Source organism: Anolis sagrei, chromosome 6, assembly GCF_037176765.1.
Source record: "Anolis sagrei isolate rAnoSag1 chromosome 6, rAnoSag1.mat, whole genome shotgun sequence".
In the NCBI taxonomy this organism is placed as follows: Eukaryota; Metazoa; Chordata; class Lepidosauria; order Squamata; family Dactyloidae; genus Anolis; species Anolis sagrei.
The window spans coordinates 85569674-85587536 of NC_090026.1; the positions used below are offsets into that span (position 1 = coordinate 85569674).

Here is a 17863-nt window from a genome sequence, read left to right on the forward strand (position 1 = left end):
GAGGTTTTGGGGAAAGGGTTAATTTAAAACCACTTCCTACAATCAACAATGCAAAGGCTCTGGGAAAGATGAGGGTTAATTTCAAACTACTTCCTATGATCATAGAATCATAGAATAATAGAGTTGAAAAGACAATGTGAGCCAGCTAGCCCAACCCCCTGCCATGCACTAAAAACACAATCAAAGTTTCCTTGACAGATGGCCATCCAGCCTCTGTTTAAAAATTTCCAAGGAAGGAATTTCCACCACACTCCAAGGCAGAGAATTCCACTACTGAACAGCTCATATGATCAGGAAGTTCTTCCCACACAACCCAGTTTAAAGACTGCCTGATCAGGATTGCCAATCTCTGAGCAAAAACATTCCTTCCTATTTCTGTGAGGTGCAATCTGTCCTGTGCCAGTAGGCCATCTTCCTGGAAGAGCACACCATGGTCTGGGAAATCAAATTGTTCTTCCTTACACCATCTGCGGAATAGCCAGTTATTCACCTCTACTATTTTTCTCACTCTTCCTGTCTTCCTGTACTGACCACCAGTACATTAAGCTCTTGTAGCTTTCTTCCAAAAAAATCAAAATCCTTTCTCTTGTTTTGAAGATTATGCTTTGCAATATCATTGGTTCCTACATGAACCAACATGAAAGGGGGAGGGTCAGTGGGCTTGATGAGCCTTATCAGCCACTGAATTATGTGGTGGATGATTTTTTTAATAAGACAAATAATTGAAATCCTGGAGGGAGAATGAGAGAAAATCTCAGTGCAAACAACCCCAGGGAAAGTTCTTCCTTAAGAAAGGTGCTTATGTTTCAGTAGAAGGCAGTGCTGCCTTAAAATATGCCTGTTCTAAAAAGTGCTGGTATTCCTGAAATGGGAGGAGTCATTGTCTGCCTATGTGATGGGAATTAAGAGGATGGTTGCATTAGAAGCTGGAGGAGGTTAAGTGTGATGGAGTGAGTACATTCTTGCTCTTCTTTAAGGCAGAACTCCATGAAACTCCACCCTTTCCCCCATTTCCCTCGTTTTCTCCAGCTACACGTCATGAAGTTCTCATTTAAGTGGAGTAATTCCGGTGTTCTAAGAACATATGCAGATATATAATTCACATTTAACATTCTGAAGTAGAAAGATGGGGTATGATTTTAATTTTTGTGTGACAAAAACAGAACTGAATATCATATTCTCTCAAAATGTGTTTCATTTGAATGCTTTTTTTTAAAAAAAGTATCCCACTCTTAATGTTTTTACTTCTGAATGCTAGTTTTATCACACCATGCAATAAATCAATAGGTATTTCATTTTTGGACTCCAGACTTCTATTTGGTGGTACAGGTTGATCATCTTTTATCTAGAATTCCAAAATTTAAAATACTCCAAAATAATCCACACAGGTGGATGAGTGACTCCCTGGCCTTCTGATTGTTCATGCACAACATTATTAAAATATTGTGTATAGAATTACCTTCAGACAAATATAAAATCTATATGAAACGTAAGAGAATGTTTAGACTTGGTTCCCATCTCCAGGATATCTCATTATGCAAATATTTCTAAATCTGAAAAAATCCCAAACACAGAACTTGTCTGGGCCCAAGCTTTTTGGATAAAGGATGTGTCACCTGTATTTAAAAAGTTTGAAAACTTTGGGAATAACTTTTGATATCAATTAGTTATAGTTCAAAGCTCCACCCCATTGTTAGTTACTTTTTAGGCCTGTTACTGGGGTTATTTGGGATGTTAGTTCAGAAAATTGCATTGGATAGACTGCATCAGCTCTGCTTTCTTATATATGGTTATCATGATTGTCTGTAAGCAACCAGATGATGGCTGGTAGAGGGCATATATTTTGTATCTCAACAACTAGAGGAGATTGGGGGAAACAGGTGCCATTTTTGGGGCCAATGGTTTAAATATACCCAGAAACAGAGCTAAAGTTAGAGGCACCAAAATGTGTGTTGACCAGTGTTACAGTAGAGTCAATATGGACACTAGGGCTCATTGAATCAAAATTTCAAACAATACCAGTGGTTCTCAACCTTTCTAATGCTATAACCCCTTAATACAGTTCCTCATGTTGTGGTGACCCCCAATGATAAAATTATTTTCATTGCTACTTCAAAACTGTAATTTTGCTACTGTTTTGAAACCCTTCCTGACGGGGGCAGCCTAGCATGTACTGATGTCCACAGGAGCATTTCTGGTGGTGGTGACGGTGGCAGGGAAAGTCTCCCCACTGGACCTGAGCTGTGCTCAGCTGCAGTGACCTGCCAGACTCAGCAGAAGCACTGGGGACAATGGGAAGGCACCTCTACTGACTTTTTAGAGGCGCCCTCCCATTGCCTCCAGTGCCTTTGCTGAGCCAAGCAGGTGGATGGGGCTGGAAGCAATGGAAAGGCAACTCTAAAAAGTCAGTAGAAATGCCTTCTTATTGCCCCCAGCACCTCCACCAAGCCCGGCATGGCACCGCAGCAAGGTCCAGCCCAGATTCGGCAGGGAGGCTGGCCCTGACGGTGATGGGAAGGTGGCTCTACTGACTTTTCAGAGGCACCTTCCTATAGTCCTCAGCGTCTCCACCTGCTGGGTTTGGCAAAGGCGTTGGGGTCGATGGGAAGGCACCTCTAAAAAGTCAGTAGAGGCATCTTCCTATTGCACCCAGTGCCTCTGACTCCCCGTTGGAACCAGGCCAGGCCTTGCTGCAGTCGCCCCAGGGGCCTGCCAGCCCTTCTGGGGAGGCGGAGGAGGCAGAGCCGAAGAAGGGAGCAGCTCAACCCCTCTGAAACGGCTGATAGACCCCTCTAGGGGTCGCAACCCCCAGATTGAGAACCACTGCAATACAGGAATGTATCACTAAAGTTTCCTTGAAAGATGCTAAATTAATCTGTTTAAAAACTTGCAGTGGAAAAGAGTTCGCCATATGGCAAGGTACTCTTTTGGACCCTTGAACAGCTTACCACTTGGAAATTCTTTATGGCATTTAGCTAGAATCTCCTTTTTGTAATTTGAATCTGTTGGTTCTGATCCTACCAAGACTTTTCATTCCATTTCCCTAATATTAATGAATGGAGAAGAGAACCAGTGCGGTGGGCTAGTGGTTTGAGCATTGGACCATGATTTTGGAAACCAGGGTTTAAATCCCCGCTTGACTGTGGAAACTCAATGGGTGACTTTTGGCAAGTGTGAACAATAGCTACTTCCTCCTCTTCTATTTAGTGAGGCCATACTCTTGTAACTGTGAAGGCAAATAAATGAATTACTATTTGTGGCTTTGTAAAGCAAGTTTTAAGAACTATGTAGCTTTCCATGTACTCATGTTATTTCTTCATAGTAAAAGTGCTTCAGCAGAATGATCCTTTCCTTTTTGTTATCCAGTGCAAGATATTAAAATTTCCTTCAGAAAGAACCATAGTGTCATCCTTATTGTGGATGCTGGGAAATGTATCCAGACAGCAGGGAAAGGAGCAGTTGACATTCAGCAGACCATAGTGTATTTGAGATTTACTATTTTCAGAGCCTTGTTGAAATACCTCAATGAGATTAACTGTTGCCCTAATTATGGCAGTTCTTTTTCACCTGATGTACAACTGCCTTATAGATTTATATTAGGGTAGGACTTGGAATATAAAATAATGCTTTTTGGTTCAAAATGTTGCCTATGGCTTCAAGGGGAGGTTAGGCAATTTTGTTATATTTTGGGGTTCATTTGCCTCTTTGGGGCCCAGGGGAAGCCTTTTCATAGTCAAGGAATAAAGCAAAATGGAACTTCTTGGTTCAAAACAGTCCGGCAAGCAACAAAAGCATTGAAATTACTCACCAATCCCCAGAAAGTGTGGAAGCTATTTTGATCACATTTTCAACAACATGGAGACATGGCAGGGGTGATGTGACCTGTGGGTCTGGGGAAGAGAGGCCTCCAGAACTTGTGTAATTGTCCATCTCTGTACTGAATAGTAGGAAAGCATCAGTTTCAAGTATTGTGGGATTTTTAAAATTTTAAATATTTGCATTGTATCTTTCCTCATACGGTACAATCTCTGGACTGCTTACAATAAAAAATAAACAATGATTTGCATAAGCATGAATCCAGGGATCACTCACTGACAACATCTTCATCTTATTGGGATTCATCTTTATTTTATTGGCCTTCAACTAGTCCATTTCGGCATCAAGGCCCATCTACCTACACAACCCCAACTGATTCTGACAGTAAGAAAAAGTAGACCTGAGACACCCAAATGTTTAATGAACTGACCCATTACATATCGCCAGCCTGCTTAAACGTGGTTCATGAAAACATTGTGATTATCATATGACAACCTGAGCAATAGATGAAATAAATTGATAAATAGTTTCTGCCCTGTTGGGAGGAATCACAGCAACTCTTCAGTGGCATTGGATTGCTAAGTAGTCTTCTATAACTTGTCTTTCAGTATTCAAAAGCACAAGACAGCTCATAAAACTTTCTGAGATTACCTTTGGAAGCTTTTGGGTATGGTATGGTTACCACTTGATTTTCAGTCATTCATTGAGGTTTCAAATGTTCTTTTCTCAGTCTTAGAGTTTCATTTTGTAAATCTATTATCAAGACTAGGGTTTGAAAGCTGCATGTGGCTTCCATGTTTGATCACAGGCATAATGTCTCCCATTCTTTAAATTTTAATGAGCTCCATTAAGGCGTATCCAAAGCAAAAAGCTATATCAAAAGCTGATCAGACTCTGGTGGCTGGAGCAGAAATTGAGGATGGATCTTTTTGTCCAAATTAAATTGTGAATAGTGCCTTCTCCTCGTATTTTTAACTGATCTCCAGCTTTTAGGAGCATTTTAAAAATCAAAAGTGTAGCTAATTTTTTTAAACAGGGTACATTAACATTTTAAAATCAGTAGGTTGCACATCAACACATATTGTCAAATATTTAATGAATCCATTCTCTTCTCTCCACAGCATGCGTGAGATTCCAGGACTTCAACTTTCTGATCAAAGTAAGTGATCTTGGGGGCAAAAATGTGGGAAGAGATGTTCAATTAGAAATACTCTCCTTCGAAATGGGAGAGCATGGGGATATTAGCCAAGTGTAAACATTGTTCTTTATCTCTATTAATATTTTATGTATTCATTCACTGAAAAACTATACATTCTGAATGTACACACTAATCAGGACAGCTAAAAGATATTAAAACTGAAATACAGCAGCATTGCAAAAGATCAACAATAATTTAAAAGCAGTCAACAGGCAAAGATAAAACACTCATAAAGTAAGTTGCTGTTTAAATTAAGAGCTTATTCACATTTGGAGAAGTTGTGTTAAATATGAGGACAACCTAATGTTCTGGAATAAAGAAATGCATATTGACTTTTGGATAATGTGTCTGATAGAGCATGGAGTTGTCGTAATTTTTGGACCACAATGCCTAAAATCATTTGGTCAAGATGTAGTAAAAAAAAAACAAAACACCCCACAACTCTTCCAGGCTGTAACTAATGGGAAGTGAGGGTAGTCTTGGGGGCCAAAATTATGGATTTTGATATGTCCAATGGATAAACTAAGGGTAATTATGCAGAGAGGGGAAAGCACCAATGCCATCTCATGGACATTTCACCCCTCACTAGGCAAAAAAACCCCAAAACCAAAAACAAAACAAAAAATCAGGCACAGCACCATAATGGAAAGAGTAAGGAGACATTTGTATTTCTTTTAAGTTTTTCTGGGATAGACTTGGAGCCTCATCACAAAGCCAGAAGAAGCATCCTATTTCATTTCACTTTGGAGAGAAAAGAGAGGAGCAGCGGGGCTAATCTATCATCCTGTTCGCAGCTCACTCTTGGCAATGCTTTCCCCATCACCGTGGGAAGTGTTGCCCTTCCATGGAGCCAGCACAACACGGGAAGCCTCCCATGTTGTGGGGGAAGTCTCCAGCAATGCTTTCATCCTGGTTGGGTGTGGGTCCATTGCTGGAAGTCACACGATGTCATGTGATGGCTGGCATGGGGCTCTGTCCAGAAGACAAGGTGAAAGCATCCAAGGATGCTTTTTTAGATAAGTGTGATGAGGTCATAAGCCATTGCTTTTTGCCACTCTATTCATAGAAGATAATAAGGACTTCATCACATTGAGCTCACAATTGCAGATGATAGTGGGGGGGATTCACCATGGATTGTGGGAAATTTGGTGGGAGCCGATTTCCCACCATGGAGTCCCATGCCCCACATTGTCCCTCACTTCATCACGTGGTGGGAAGCATAGCTGCCCGGCTTACCCTCTGCTTTTCTATGCAACATGGGAAGCCTCCCATGTTGCCAGCCCTGCCTCTTGTGACAGTTCAACTTCACTTCCAGCACAGATCCCTGCCAGAAGATCGACATCATGTGATGAGAACCATTGGGCTCTGTATCTGAAGTTAGGTCAAACTGCCCTAGGACAGGCAATTTTGCCCATGTAATGAAATCATAATGGTTAATGTATAGTACTTACACTGACCTGGGGATCAGTATGCCCAAGTTTCGTGAATTGATATTTTGATTAAAATTTCTAGACTTGTACATGAGTATATAGGTATACTCGAATAAATCTATTTTGGGGGGAAAGACTCACTGATAGAACCCATGCTTTGTATGTAGAAGGATATTAGTTTGACCTTTGGTATTTCCAGGAAGAGCTGGGAAAGGTCCATTCCTGAAAACCCTGGAGATAACTCAGTGGAGATATTACTGAGCTAGATGGAACAAAAGCCTGACTCAATACATGAAATGGTGAGTCATGCTCTAAATGTGCACTGTGGCAGTGTGTGATAACACCAAAGAGTTCAGTTGATAGGGAAGAGGAATAATGACAATAAAAATACCTGCTATTGGTTTTCATTAAGAACATCTAAGAAAAGTGGATTAATAACAAGAGTTCTACCTTCCTGCCAAGAAAACCTTCTGGAGAATAACAAGGAACATTCATGCTCACAGGCTAATCAGTGGTGCACCTCCTCATGTGGGAAACTGGCGTGTGGCATTTACAATGGAATCCAGTTCATATACTTTGGCTTGCCTGTTCTTGTTTTTCTCATTCAAATATTTTTTATAGAGAATTACTTTATAGGTTGAAGCAATGTATTGTTAATGTTGAGGGAAACCCTAGATATCTGTGGCACCCAGGACATCTGCTAAATTGAGAGTCACGAGGAACATAAGTTGTTTATACATTGTCAGAAAAGTAGTACATAGTGAGGCAGGCTGAAGCGGGAATACAATTAAGTGAACCAGGTAAATTTCTTTCAGTGGACATTTGGTATTTGACAGGTAAGAAATAGAAAATATATGCTGGTTTAGGGAAAGTTGGAATCAGTTTGTAATATATCCTCCTGATAAGTTACATATCTGGAATATCTATACATAATGGTGGTTATGCACATAATATTGTAAGGAAGTCATGCTGTCTGAGGGATTATGGAAGTTACAGTGCAAAGAAAAAGAAGCTTTCCAAGCCGTGATTATTGTTTTCATAGCTTATATAGATTAATAGTGTATGCATATTTACGTTGTTATTAGAAATCTGACTTCTTTTCACAACCACCTCAAAAATGCTCCTCCTCCCTTTAATCCCATCTGCTATGTTGACCATACAGCGAAACTTTAGAAATATTACAGGTTGAGTATCCCTTACCTGAAATGCCTGGGATCACAAATGTTTAGATTTCAGAATTCTTGCATATATGTACAGGCAGTCCCCAAGTTACAAAAATCTGACTTATAAATAATAATAATAATAATAATAATAATAATAATAATATTTTATTTATACCCTACCACCATCTCCCCAAGGGGACTTGGGGCGGCTTACATGAGGCCAAGCCCAATAAAATACATCAGTAAAAACAACCAAGCAAGCAAGCAAGTAAAACACAATACAAATATCATAAATCTATATATATAAATTTGTTAGGGGCATCCAACGAGGAAACAAAACTCAAAAACCCCCCAACGAAACTTAACCAAAATTCCCATGCCCATAACACAACCCACAAGGTACAAACATATCTACTCAAAATGAAAAACAACACAACAACACACTCACAAAACGGCAAAACAACAAAACTCAAAAATCCCCCAACGAAACTTAACCAAAATCCCCGTGCCCATAACACAACCCACAAGGTACAAACATATCTACTCAAAATGAAAAACAACACAACAACACACTCACAAAACGGCAAAACAACAAAACTCAAAAAAACCCCAACGAAACTTAACCAAAATCCCCGTGCCCATAACACAACCCACAAGGTACAAACATATCTACTCAAAATGAAAAACAACACAACAACACACTCACAAAATGGCAAAACAACAAAACTCAAAAATCCCCCAACGAAACAACCAAAATACCCGTGCCCATAACACAACCCACAAGGTACAAACATACCTACTCAAAATGAAAAACAACACAACAACACACTCACAAAACGGCAAAACAACAAAACTCAAAAATCCCCCAACGAAACTTAACTGAAATCCCCGTGCCCATAACACAACCCACAAGGTACAAACATATCTACTCAAAATGAAAAACAACACAACAACACACTCACAAAACGGCAAAACAACAAAACTCAAAAATCCCCCAATGAAACTTAACCAAAATCCCCGTGCCCATAACACAACCCACAAGGTACAAACATATCTACTCAAAATGAAAAACAACACAACAACACACTCACAAAATGGCAAAACAACAAAACTCTAAAATCCCCCAACGAAACTTAACCAAAATCCCCGTGCCCATAACACAACCCACAAGGTACAAACATATCTACTCAAAATGAAAAACAACACAGCAACACACTCACAAAATGGCAAAAGAACAAAACTCAAAAAACCCCAACGAAACTTAACTAAAATCCCCGTGCCCATAACACAACCCACAAGGTACAAACATATCTACTCAAAATGAAAAACAACACAACAACACACTCACAAAACGGCAAAACAACTGAGCATGCGCATTGGCGCCCAGCCGCAAGTTCCCTGGTGCGCGCACATGGCCTTCCGGCCAACGTTCCCTCTGCGGAAACCATGCCCACTCCAAGCCCCGCCGCGCCGCTTCCCGCACACACACACCCCCTGCCGCACACACACACGCAACCCCATGCTCTATCACTCCCCCCGCCGCCGCATACACACACGCAACCCCACTCCCCCCGCCGCCACACACACACACGCAACCCCACGCTCCATCACCCCCCCACCGCTGCACAAACACGCAACCCCACTCCCCCCGCCGCCACACACACACGCAACCCCACTCCCCCCGCCGCCGCACACACACACGCAACCCCACGCTCCATCACTCCCCTGCCCCAATCTTACCTCCTTTTACTTCACGCCACCTCCAAACCCCACCCCGCCCCTTCCCGCCCTGTCAAAATCTAGGAAAGACAGGAAGGAAGGAAAGAAGGAAGAAAGAGAAAGGGAGGTAAAGAAAAAGGGGGAAGGAAGGAAAGTTAGAGGAAGAAGAAAAGGAAAGAAAAGGAAAGATGGAAGGAAAGAAAAGAGAGACAGCAGAAGAGAAAGAAAAAGGGGGAAGGAAGGAAAGAGATAGAGAAAGAAGAGGAGAAGGAAAGATGGGAAGGAAGGAAGGAAGAAAGGAAGGAAGGAAGGAGGGAGGGAGGGAGGGAAAGAAGGAGAGAAAGAGGGAAGATTGGCCACAGCAACACGTGGCGGGTAAAGGTTGTTATTTCTATTATTATTATGCTATTGTTCCTCTAAGACCCTTTTAGGGGGAATGGGAGAGGTGTCAGGTCCCAGAGGCAATGCATTGCATTATTGTTATTGTTATGATGGTGGTGAAATAAAAGGAAATAAAAAGAGAAAGAAGGAAGCAAACAGGGAGGGAAGAAAGGCAAAGGAAGAAAGGGGGAGGGAATGAAGGAAAGAGAGAAGGATGAAACCAAGTAGTGAAAGAAGGAAAGAAAGAAAGAGGTAGAGAAGGAAGAAAGGAGAGAAAGGGGGAGGAAAAGGGGGAAGGAATAGGTAGGGACCTCTCTTTCATAATAGTCCAGATATCTACCTCAACTTTGATAAGTTTTACTATAGGCCACAGCAACGCGTGGCAGGGCACAGCTAGTAACATATAAACAGTAACACATAAGAGATTTAAAATACTGTGGACAGGACCAGATGTAGTAGATTAAAAATTTTAAAATACTGGGCATGACAGCAGTAGGATATCTAAACAGGGGTTTTTAGAGGGTAATGTAGGGAAATCAATCCAACGGGTAGATAAAGTGCTTCAGAGGACATATTGCAGAAAATTGGTCAAACCAGGGCATTCTTTCCTTTAGTTAGGGAAGGCACACTGGAACAGCCACGTCTTCAAGCTCCTCCTAAAGACTGCCAATGTGGGGGCTTGTCTGATATCCTTGGGGAGTGAATTCCAGAGATGGGGGGCCACCATAGAGAAGGCTCTCTCCCTCGTCCCCACCAGTCGCGCCTGTGAAGGGGTCGGGAGCGAGAGCAGGGCCTCTCCAGATGATCGAAGAGATCGTGTGGGCTGGGTTACATATGACTCATAGTTAAGAATAGGGGTGAGACAACAGGAAGTGAGATAAATCTATCCCCAAGAAGGGAAATTCTGAAAGAGTTGTCATGGGGGAAAGGTGTCTCAATTGAAGGTTTATTACCAATTATCACAGGGATAGAAAGTGAGGTGAAATCTTCTGAAAGGGCACAGACTGCAAAACAAAACAAACACCACAGAGGTGTTAACCCTTCACTGTGCTATCCAAAACTATATATATAGCTAAAACATATATATTTTTGGTTGGTGTTACACTAAAAAATGTGCCTGTTCCAACTTATATACAAATTCAACTTAAGAACAAAGCTACATAACTTATTTTGTTCATAATTTGGGAACTGCCTGTACATAATGAGATACCTTGGAGATGGAATTCAAGCCTAAACACAAAATACATTTATATTTCATATATGTCTTATTCATACAGTCTGAAGTTAATTTTATACAATATTTTTAATTTTGTGGTGCACAAAATAGAGTTTGTGTGCCATCAGAATTTAAGCTATCCATATAGTCAGTTCTGGAATATTTTAGATTTCAGATTTCCAGATAAGGGGTGCTCAATCTATATAATTTTTTTCTAACACTAGTATAATAATATCAAGATGTCTATTAGAATTGGTATGGAAACGAATGGTTTAATTAGCACTTGATATCTGTGCAGAAAAAAATCAAATAATCACATATATAGGTAGGTAGGTAGACAGGTAGACAGGAAATGTGCTTTTATGCTCCCTTCCCCTGCCCCTCTTTAAATCACTACTTTACATCAAAATGTCCTCCAGAGAGCAAGCCTTGATAAGATTGATTTGTGTTCTGATCTCCATTGAATGGCACCAATTAAGCCTTATCTGCTGGGTGGTCTTCCTGTAATAGCAGAGGCGGCATCAAGAAGGAGTCTTATCAGGCAGAAATAATCTCAGAAGCCTTGAAAGAAATGTGTGGGAAATGAGGCTCCAGAGAAATGACTCATCATCACAGCAACTGTATAATTAATTTGAATGCAAAGATGATAATACTGTTAAGCACTTCCCACTTCCGCCAGCCACCACTCTGGGTATTACAGGGACAATATTACTGGGTTTCGTTTCCTTCTCTTGAGAGAACACTGGAGAAATATAATGTCTATGTAATCCTTGCTGCTTTACTTAAGAAATACAAACATAGTATTTGGAAAGCAAATTGGCTACTGCAGTCCAGCAGCAAAACTTTTTATCCTGCATTAGATTTGTAGACAAGAACGAAGCCTTACCATGTCATCAGACGGGGTTTTCCCCCATCCTAGCATGCTGCAGGCACACTGCTGGGATGGAGTCTGCCAGGGCCCATCATATGATGCAAGCCTACTTCCGTCAGGGCTCCTTTGGGCTCCATCCTGGAAGTGTCTTGGCAGCACATGTTGAAGAAATCAGGGACAGCACAAGAGGAAGTCAGGGATAGCCGGGAAATGTCATCAGATGGCAGTCCACAGTCAAGCATGGTAAGGGGGTGAAGCTGCGCGCTGCCTTATGGTTTTCCCACTGTCCCCAGGCTTCTGGACCTCTGTGTGATGAGGTCCTTAAAGTGCTTCCACTTTTGGCATTGTAATGGCAATGTATTTTTTACACCTTACACCAGCCAAATGGTGTTACTTTTCAATGTCAGGGAAGACACTGTTCCAGAAATATTGATGTTTTTGTTATTTTCCCTGACCACCCGTTTGTTGCCAGGTAATAGATAATGTACACAACACTTGAATAAGCCATCCACATATCAGAACAATAGCAAATTAATATTAATATGCACATTTTTTCATTATTATAATTATTTGCATGAAACAATGTTTTAAATGAACAACAAAGCAAAACAGAAATGGGAATGTCTCTGTGCTCCTGTTCTATCTGTTTCTGTGTTAAAGGAACCAATGAGGGAGAAATTCAGTAATCCAGTAATCCAGTTAATGTTGTTGTATGCCTTAAAGACATTTCCAACATATAATAATATATCAGAGACTTGTTTGGGAGAAAGGGGGTTATGTTTGCCCTTCCCTTGGGGCTGAAAAAGAGTGACTGGCCCAAGCTCAACCAATGGGTTTCCGTGGCTGAGCAAAGATTCAGACACTGGTATCCAGAATCATACTTCAGTGTTCAAACCAGCACTCCATACTTTCTCATCTCTTATTACTGTATAACCAGTGTGGCCATAAATGAACGACATTTTTCTACTTACTGGTCCATGAAGACAATAATTAAATAAAGATTTTGTCATGGATTGTCTCAATCGAATACAGTATTCTTTGCGGTGAGCAGAAGGAAAGATGTGAATGTGGAATACAGTGATAATTAGATCATCAATTATAATTGAAATATACAAAGTCAAAGTAACAATTATCAATCTCCAGCATATGAGAGAGACATTCTGTGGAGGTTTCTACTTTGGTTCATCCCACTATATAAACTGAAAAAAAATGTGGAATGTAACATTTAGAGGGGAAAGTTGGTGTTAATCAGTGGAGCCAGTACAGAGTGTGACTTGAGTGTTGATGTAGGACTCTGGCTGAACAGGGTTAGAATTCTTATGACCTCTTTACATGGCGGTTTCAGGCTGTCCCATTGCCAGCGAAAAGAAAGGTGCACGGGGTGGCTCGTGGCACCCCTCCCTCCTTCCCTCCCTCCCCCTCCCGGCCTCATCACATTGCCCTGCCGCCCTTTTTGCCAGTACATGGCAAAAGGTGGAGGAAAGTGTGGCTGGCAACTACATTTTCCTCCCTGTAGGGGAGGAGAAAGCACTTTTCAGCGCTTCTCCACTTTGGGAGGAATGTGGGTGGGGCCTGCCATATATCGCTTGATGGTGCATGACAGGCCCCGTCCTTGCCCGTGATTAAAAGCAGCAAAACAGGGCTAAAATGCCCAGTGTAAAGAGGTCCATAGTCAGTCACAGAACCCACTGGTGGGCATAGGAAAGACACAGGACCTCATCCTTAGAGGAAGGCAATGGCAAACTCCCTCTAATATTATAGAGTCACCATGCATTGGAGTCAACTTTGAAGGCACATAACATAAATTACCTAATTTGGTGCAACCTGCTTTTGTGGTTTTCTAGTTGCCAAGAACATAACAGCAAAGTCCTCTCCAATGTTTGCCAGCTTCTAATCTTCCTTAACCACTTGGCATTCATTTATCTTGACAAGATATCATTCTTTGAGTGTTGTGAAGATATAAAGGCTCTGTACAAATGTTATCTTTGGGGGGGGGGAGCACTCTGAATCTCCCCATATCAGCCATGTAACAGCTGTTTTTTGTTTTGTGCAGTAAAACAGTCTTTCATGGGAGAAACAACCAGAAAGCCTTCCTAGATTCACTATAGCAGTTGCTGCCAATGCAATTATGTTTTGGTAGCCTATTTTTTAAAGAAATATATTTCCCCTCAAAATATTGTTTTATCTGATACAGATCTAATTCTATGTGGACAATAATCAATTGAGACTTCTTTGGCGATGTGCTTCCAATGTCTTCTCTTGGGTCGTCTAACAATAGCAGCTGTAGGCTATGCAAAGTATTCTCCTCTCTTAGGGGTTGATGGGATTGGCCGGGCAATGAACTCAACTTTGTTAGCAAGCATAGGCTCCAGAGCTAAGAATCAGCCATGCATAAAGCAGTTGTCCTTGAGGTTTATTTTGTGATTGCTTGAAATCTGGGCATCTTTCTTTCTTTGGTACAGTTTTTGACTATTTCAGAGGTTGAAAAATTGTGTCACAGAACCAGTGGAAATGATGTCAATCATGGAGAAGCAAATTAGATGTAAATTGTGAGTACGCTAAAGGGAAATAGTGCAAAACTGCTATGTTGTTTATATTTCTTCTTAGGCAGACATATCCAGTTTTTCCATTAAAAAAGCCTAAAGACACGTCATGAATGTCAATACAAACAAAAATAAAGAATCACGCTAGCTATCAAACAGCTGTAGATTGTAGAATTTTATCACATGTTTCCAGTATGTAGAAATGTTTTGAAATTCTCAGACTCTTCCTCTCCAGCAATCTTATGATGTTGTTTTTGGTTGAGAAACAATATGTGCCTTATTATTGCACCAAAACCTGACCTTTTTCTTGGCAAATATATTGCTCCATATGATGATGGTCACCAGAATGGGAAATAGCTCCAGGGAAAGTCAGTTCCCTTGAAATTCCTGCTTCTACCCAACCCACCAGCCAATGCTGTGCACATCATTGTCCCCTGAGATGAACTTAACCCAAAACCTGATGGAGAGATAGAGCTATGGAGTCTGGGGTCTCTCAAATGATATTTGTATTATCCATTACTTAGGTATATGCCTAATTTCATCCTAATACAGGCAGTCCCCAAGTTATGAACAAGATAGGTTCTGTAGGTTTGTTCTTAAGTTGAATTTGTATGTAAGTTGAAATAGTTACATTTTAAAGTGTAATTCCAGCCAAAATATATGTTTTAGCTTTGGATAGCACAGGGAAAGGCTAACACTCCTGTGGTGCTTGTTTTGCTATCTGTGCCACTATTCAGAAGATTTCACCTCACTTTCTTTCCCCGTGATAATTGGATGTTGAAAAATGTGGAAAAAGGATTGGTGATAAAGCTTCAATGGAAGTACCTTTCCCCCATGATAACTCTTTCAGGAATGAATTTCCCTTCCTAGGGAAAGATTTCTCTTACATCCTGTTGTTTCACCCTGTTCTTCACTGTGAGTTGTTTGTAAGTTGGAGATTTGTAACTTGGGGGAAAAATAGCTGTCAAAAAATTAAGATGAAGCTCTTTTGTTATCAGATACATTTCAACCTTTGATGATTGTTGTTGTTGTTGTTGGTATTGATGATGATGATGATGTGTGCACCTTCAAATTATTTCTGACTTATGGGATGCTGGTATCAAGGATCCTAGTCCAACACCCAAACCATTATGTCATATAGCTCTTCAACAGTAATCTTGTGTGTGTGTGTGTGTGTGTGTGTGTATGGCTGATCTTCACCACTAGTGCTTTTAAACTAAGTATTTGCATTCTTTTCTTTGGTTCTAGCTGTGTACAAAAACTACTGCAAAGGGGAAGTTATTTCAGTGTAAATTATCATGCCTGTCAGGATTCCCATTGTAAAATGATACATTATTGTAGTAAATAAAAAGGTGTTGCTTTCAAAAATGAAGACATTATTTTCTACAACTGGAAAGGACATAGAGAATGACATAAAAATAACATTTGTAATACAAGGCTTAGTCCATTGCAAGAGTATAGGACCCCTTCAACCTAGCAACACGGGAGATATTGTGTGGATTATGTTCAGATTAAATATCAACAAGAGTTGATCTCTGGCAGGATGCCATTGAGGTCGTATGAGGAAAACCAAAAATTTTAACCGTTTAAACAAAATGCAGTTTATATGGAGCTGTCCAAAGCCAAGATACTAATGACTTGGATTAAGACTGTGTCGTTATTTCAAAAAATTAATTGTATGCAGAGATGTGACAATATATATTATCTATGCTAATGGTTTTCATGCCAGTGTGGGGGTGAACACCGCTTCAGATCGTACTCTGCACTATAAAAGAGCTTTCCAAGTTTATGAAACCTTTCTCCAAGCAGATTCAGAATCTTAGATAACATCTTAAAGTTTGCAGCAAAACCCAGAGCAGATTCATCAAAGATCACCAGCCACTACAGATTCCCCCCTCCACCAAATCCTTACTCACAGATAATTGCTGCACATAGAGATTGTGCTTTTAGGATATAATTTTCCCTACTCACTCATTATAATAATTAAAAGTAATCTGTTGTTCCTACCTGGTACAATATTATACATGTAACTCACTACGTTATTTATTGCATCACCTATAATTGTTGTAACTTTTGATTGATTTTTAAAACTGCCTTCAAAATTCATAAGGGCATGGCAGAAAGCTCGGACAATTCCTATCAAAATACCTTTTTAAATGCTTCAAATCTAAAAGCGCTTTACTTATTACATCAGCATTGTGCTGTTGTTCCCATTTTCTCCATTGTTTTTGCAGTGTAGCTAAACCACACAATCAGAGAAATTTGATACCACTTCCCATCATTGTTCTTTCCTACAGAATCTTAGGATATGTCAATTGGTAAGAATATTCTCCATTTTACCCCATTTGACAGGGATCGTATGGGTGACGTACAACTTATTTTCTGCTAGAAAGTGTCAGTGTTATAGTTTGAGGGCAGTATATTAGAGGCTCCAGCAGAGAGGACTCTCCAATTCCTCATCAAATTACAGATGCCAGGATTTCTAAGGATGCAGCCACCTAAACTGAATACATACTAAACTGTTTTGGGCAGCCATACATAAGTGAACATATGTATCTTCTTAACTTGTCAGACACAGTATTGGCACCAGTTTTTCAAGTTTTTAGAAAAAAGTTGGTATTTTCTCCCAGTTTTGAGATCTTTTTCACAAGCTGTATGGAACCGAATGTAGTTCTTTCCATATGGAGAAGCAGTAAATATCTAATTATTAGTCACAGTGGGAATTTGATAAGCCAGTGCATATGTTGCCTCAGTGAGTTTTCTCTAGCTGAGACTAACCGTTGGAATTAGGTCTGAATATGTAAGATATAACAACTTTTTATTTGGATTTTCAAGCGATACTGGTGTGATAGAGGTGGTTTTATGTGTGATATACACATGAGTTTTTATTTGTCCACTCTGCACTCAGATCAAACATTGTCCACTTTTGTTATATATTTTGTAGACTTTTGCACCTGGAAAATTTGTTCATTGAGATGGTAGTGCTACCTTCAGTACAATTTCAGTATTCAGTGTCATCATCATCATCATCATCATAATTTTACTTCTTACCCATTTCTCCTCATGGCTCAAGGCACGTTACGGCATAATTAAAACACATAAACATTATAAGAATTATATAAATATATGTATTTCTATAAAAGATACACATTAAAACATATTTCTATAAAATACATATTAAAATACACAGAACAGAGATTAAACACAACGCACGAGTTCAAAAGTAATACTTAATACTAGCTGGGTAGTATGGCCTACATCATTAGCTAGGCTGATCTTTTTGTCAGTATCTAATGTTATATGGTATGAAAACTGCTTATAGTTTAAATTGTGTGATTTCAGAAATGCATGGGTGTAAACAGAGAAATGTGTATTATTGGTAGAGTTTCACTTTTGGAGTATCCAGTGCTGACCGGTTGAAGAAGCTCTGCTAAGAAAAGACTGTGCTTCTTGCTGTGTGCCGAGATGTGAGCGGACATGGTTGAAGTTTGTCTTGTATATTTGTGTAAATAAAGCTAAAATGTTG

General features: G+C 40.1%; 1 protein-coding gene across 4 annotated transcripts in view; it reads left to right on the forward strand.

The window, feature by feature from the left end:
* The window catches only part of THRB (thyroid hormone receptor beta), a 233891-nt gene that overhangs the window by 97249 nt on the left and 118779 nt on the right, over nucleotides 1-17863 (forward strand). For 3 of the 4 annotated variants that reach the window (XM_060781919.2, XM_060781921.2, XM_060781920.2), the window contains exons 3-4: nucleotides 4938-4975; nucleotides 6644-6743. In XM_060781919.2, the coding sequence (XP_060637902.2) occupies nucleotides 6711-6743 (33 nt within the window). In that variant the 5' untranslated portion in view covers nucleotides 4938-4975; nucleotides 6644-6710. The remainder of the gene's footprint in view (nucleotides 1-4937; nucleotides 4976-6643; nucleotides 6744-17863) is intronic. The other variant, XM_060781922.2, reaches the window with a different exon arrangement.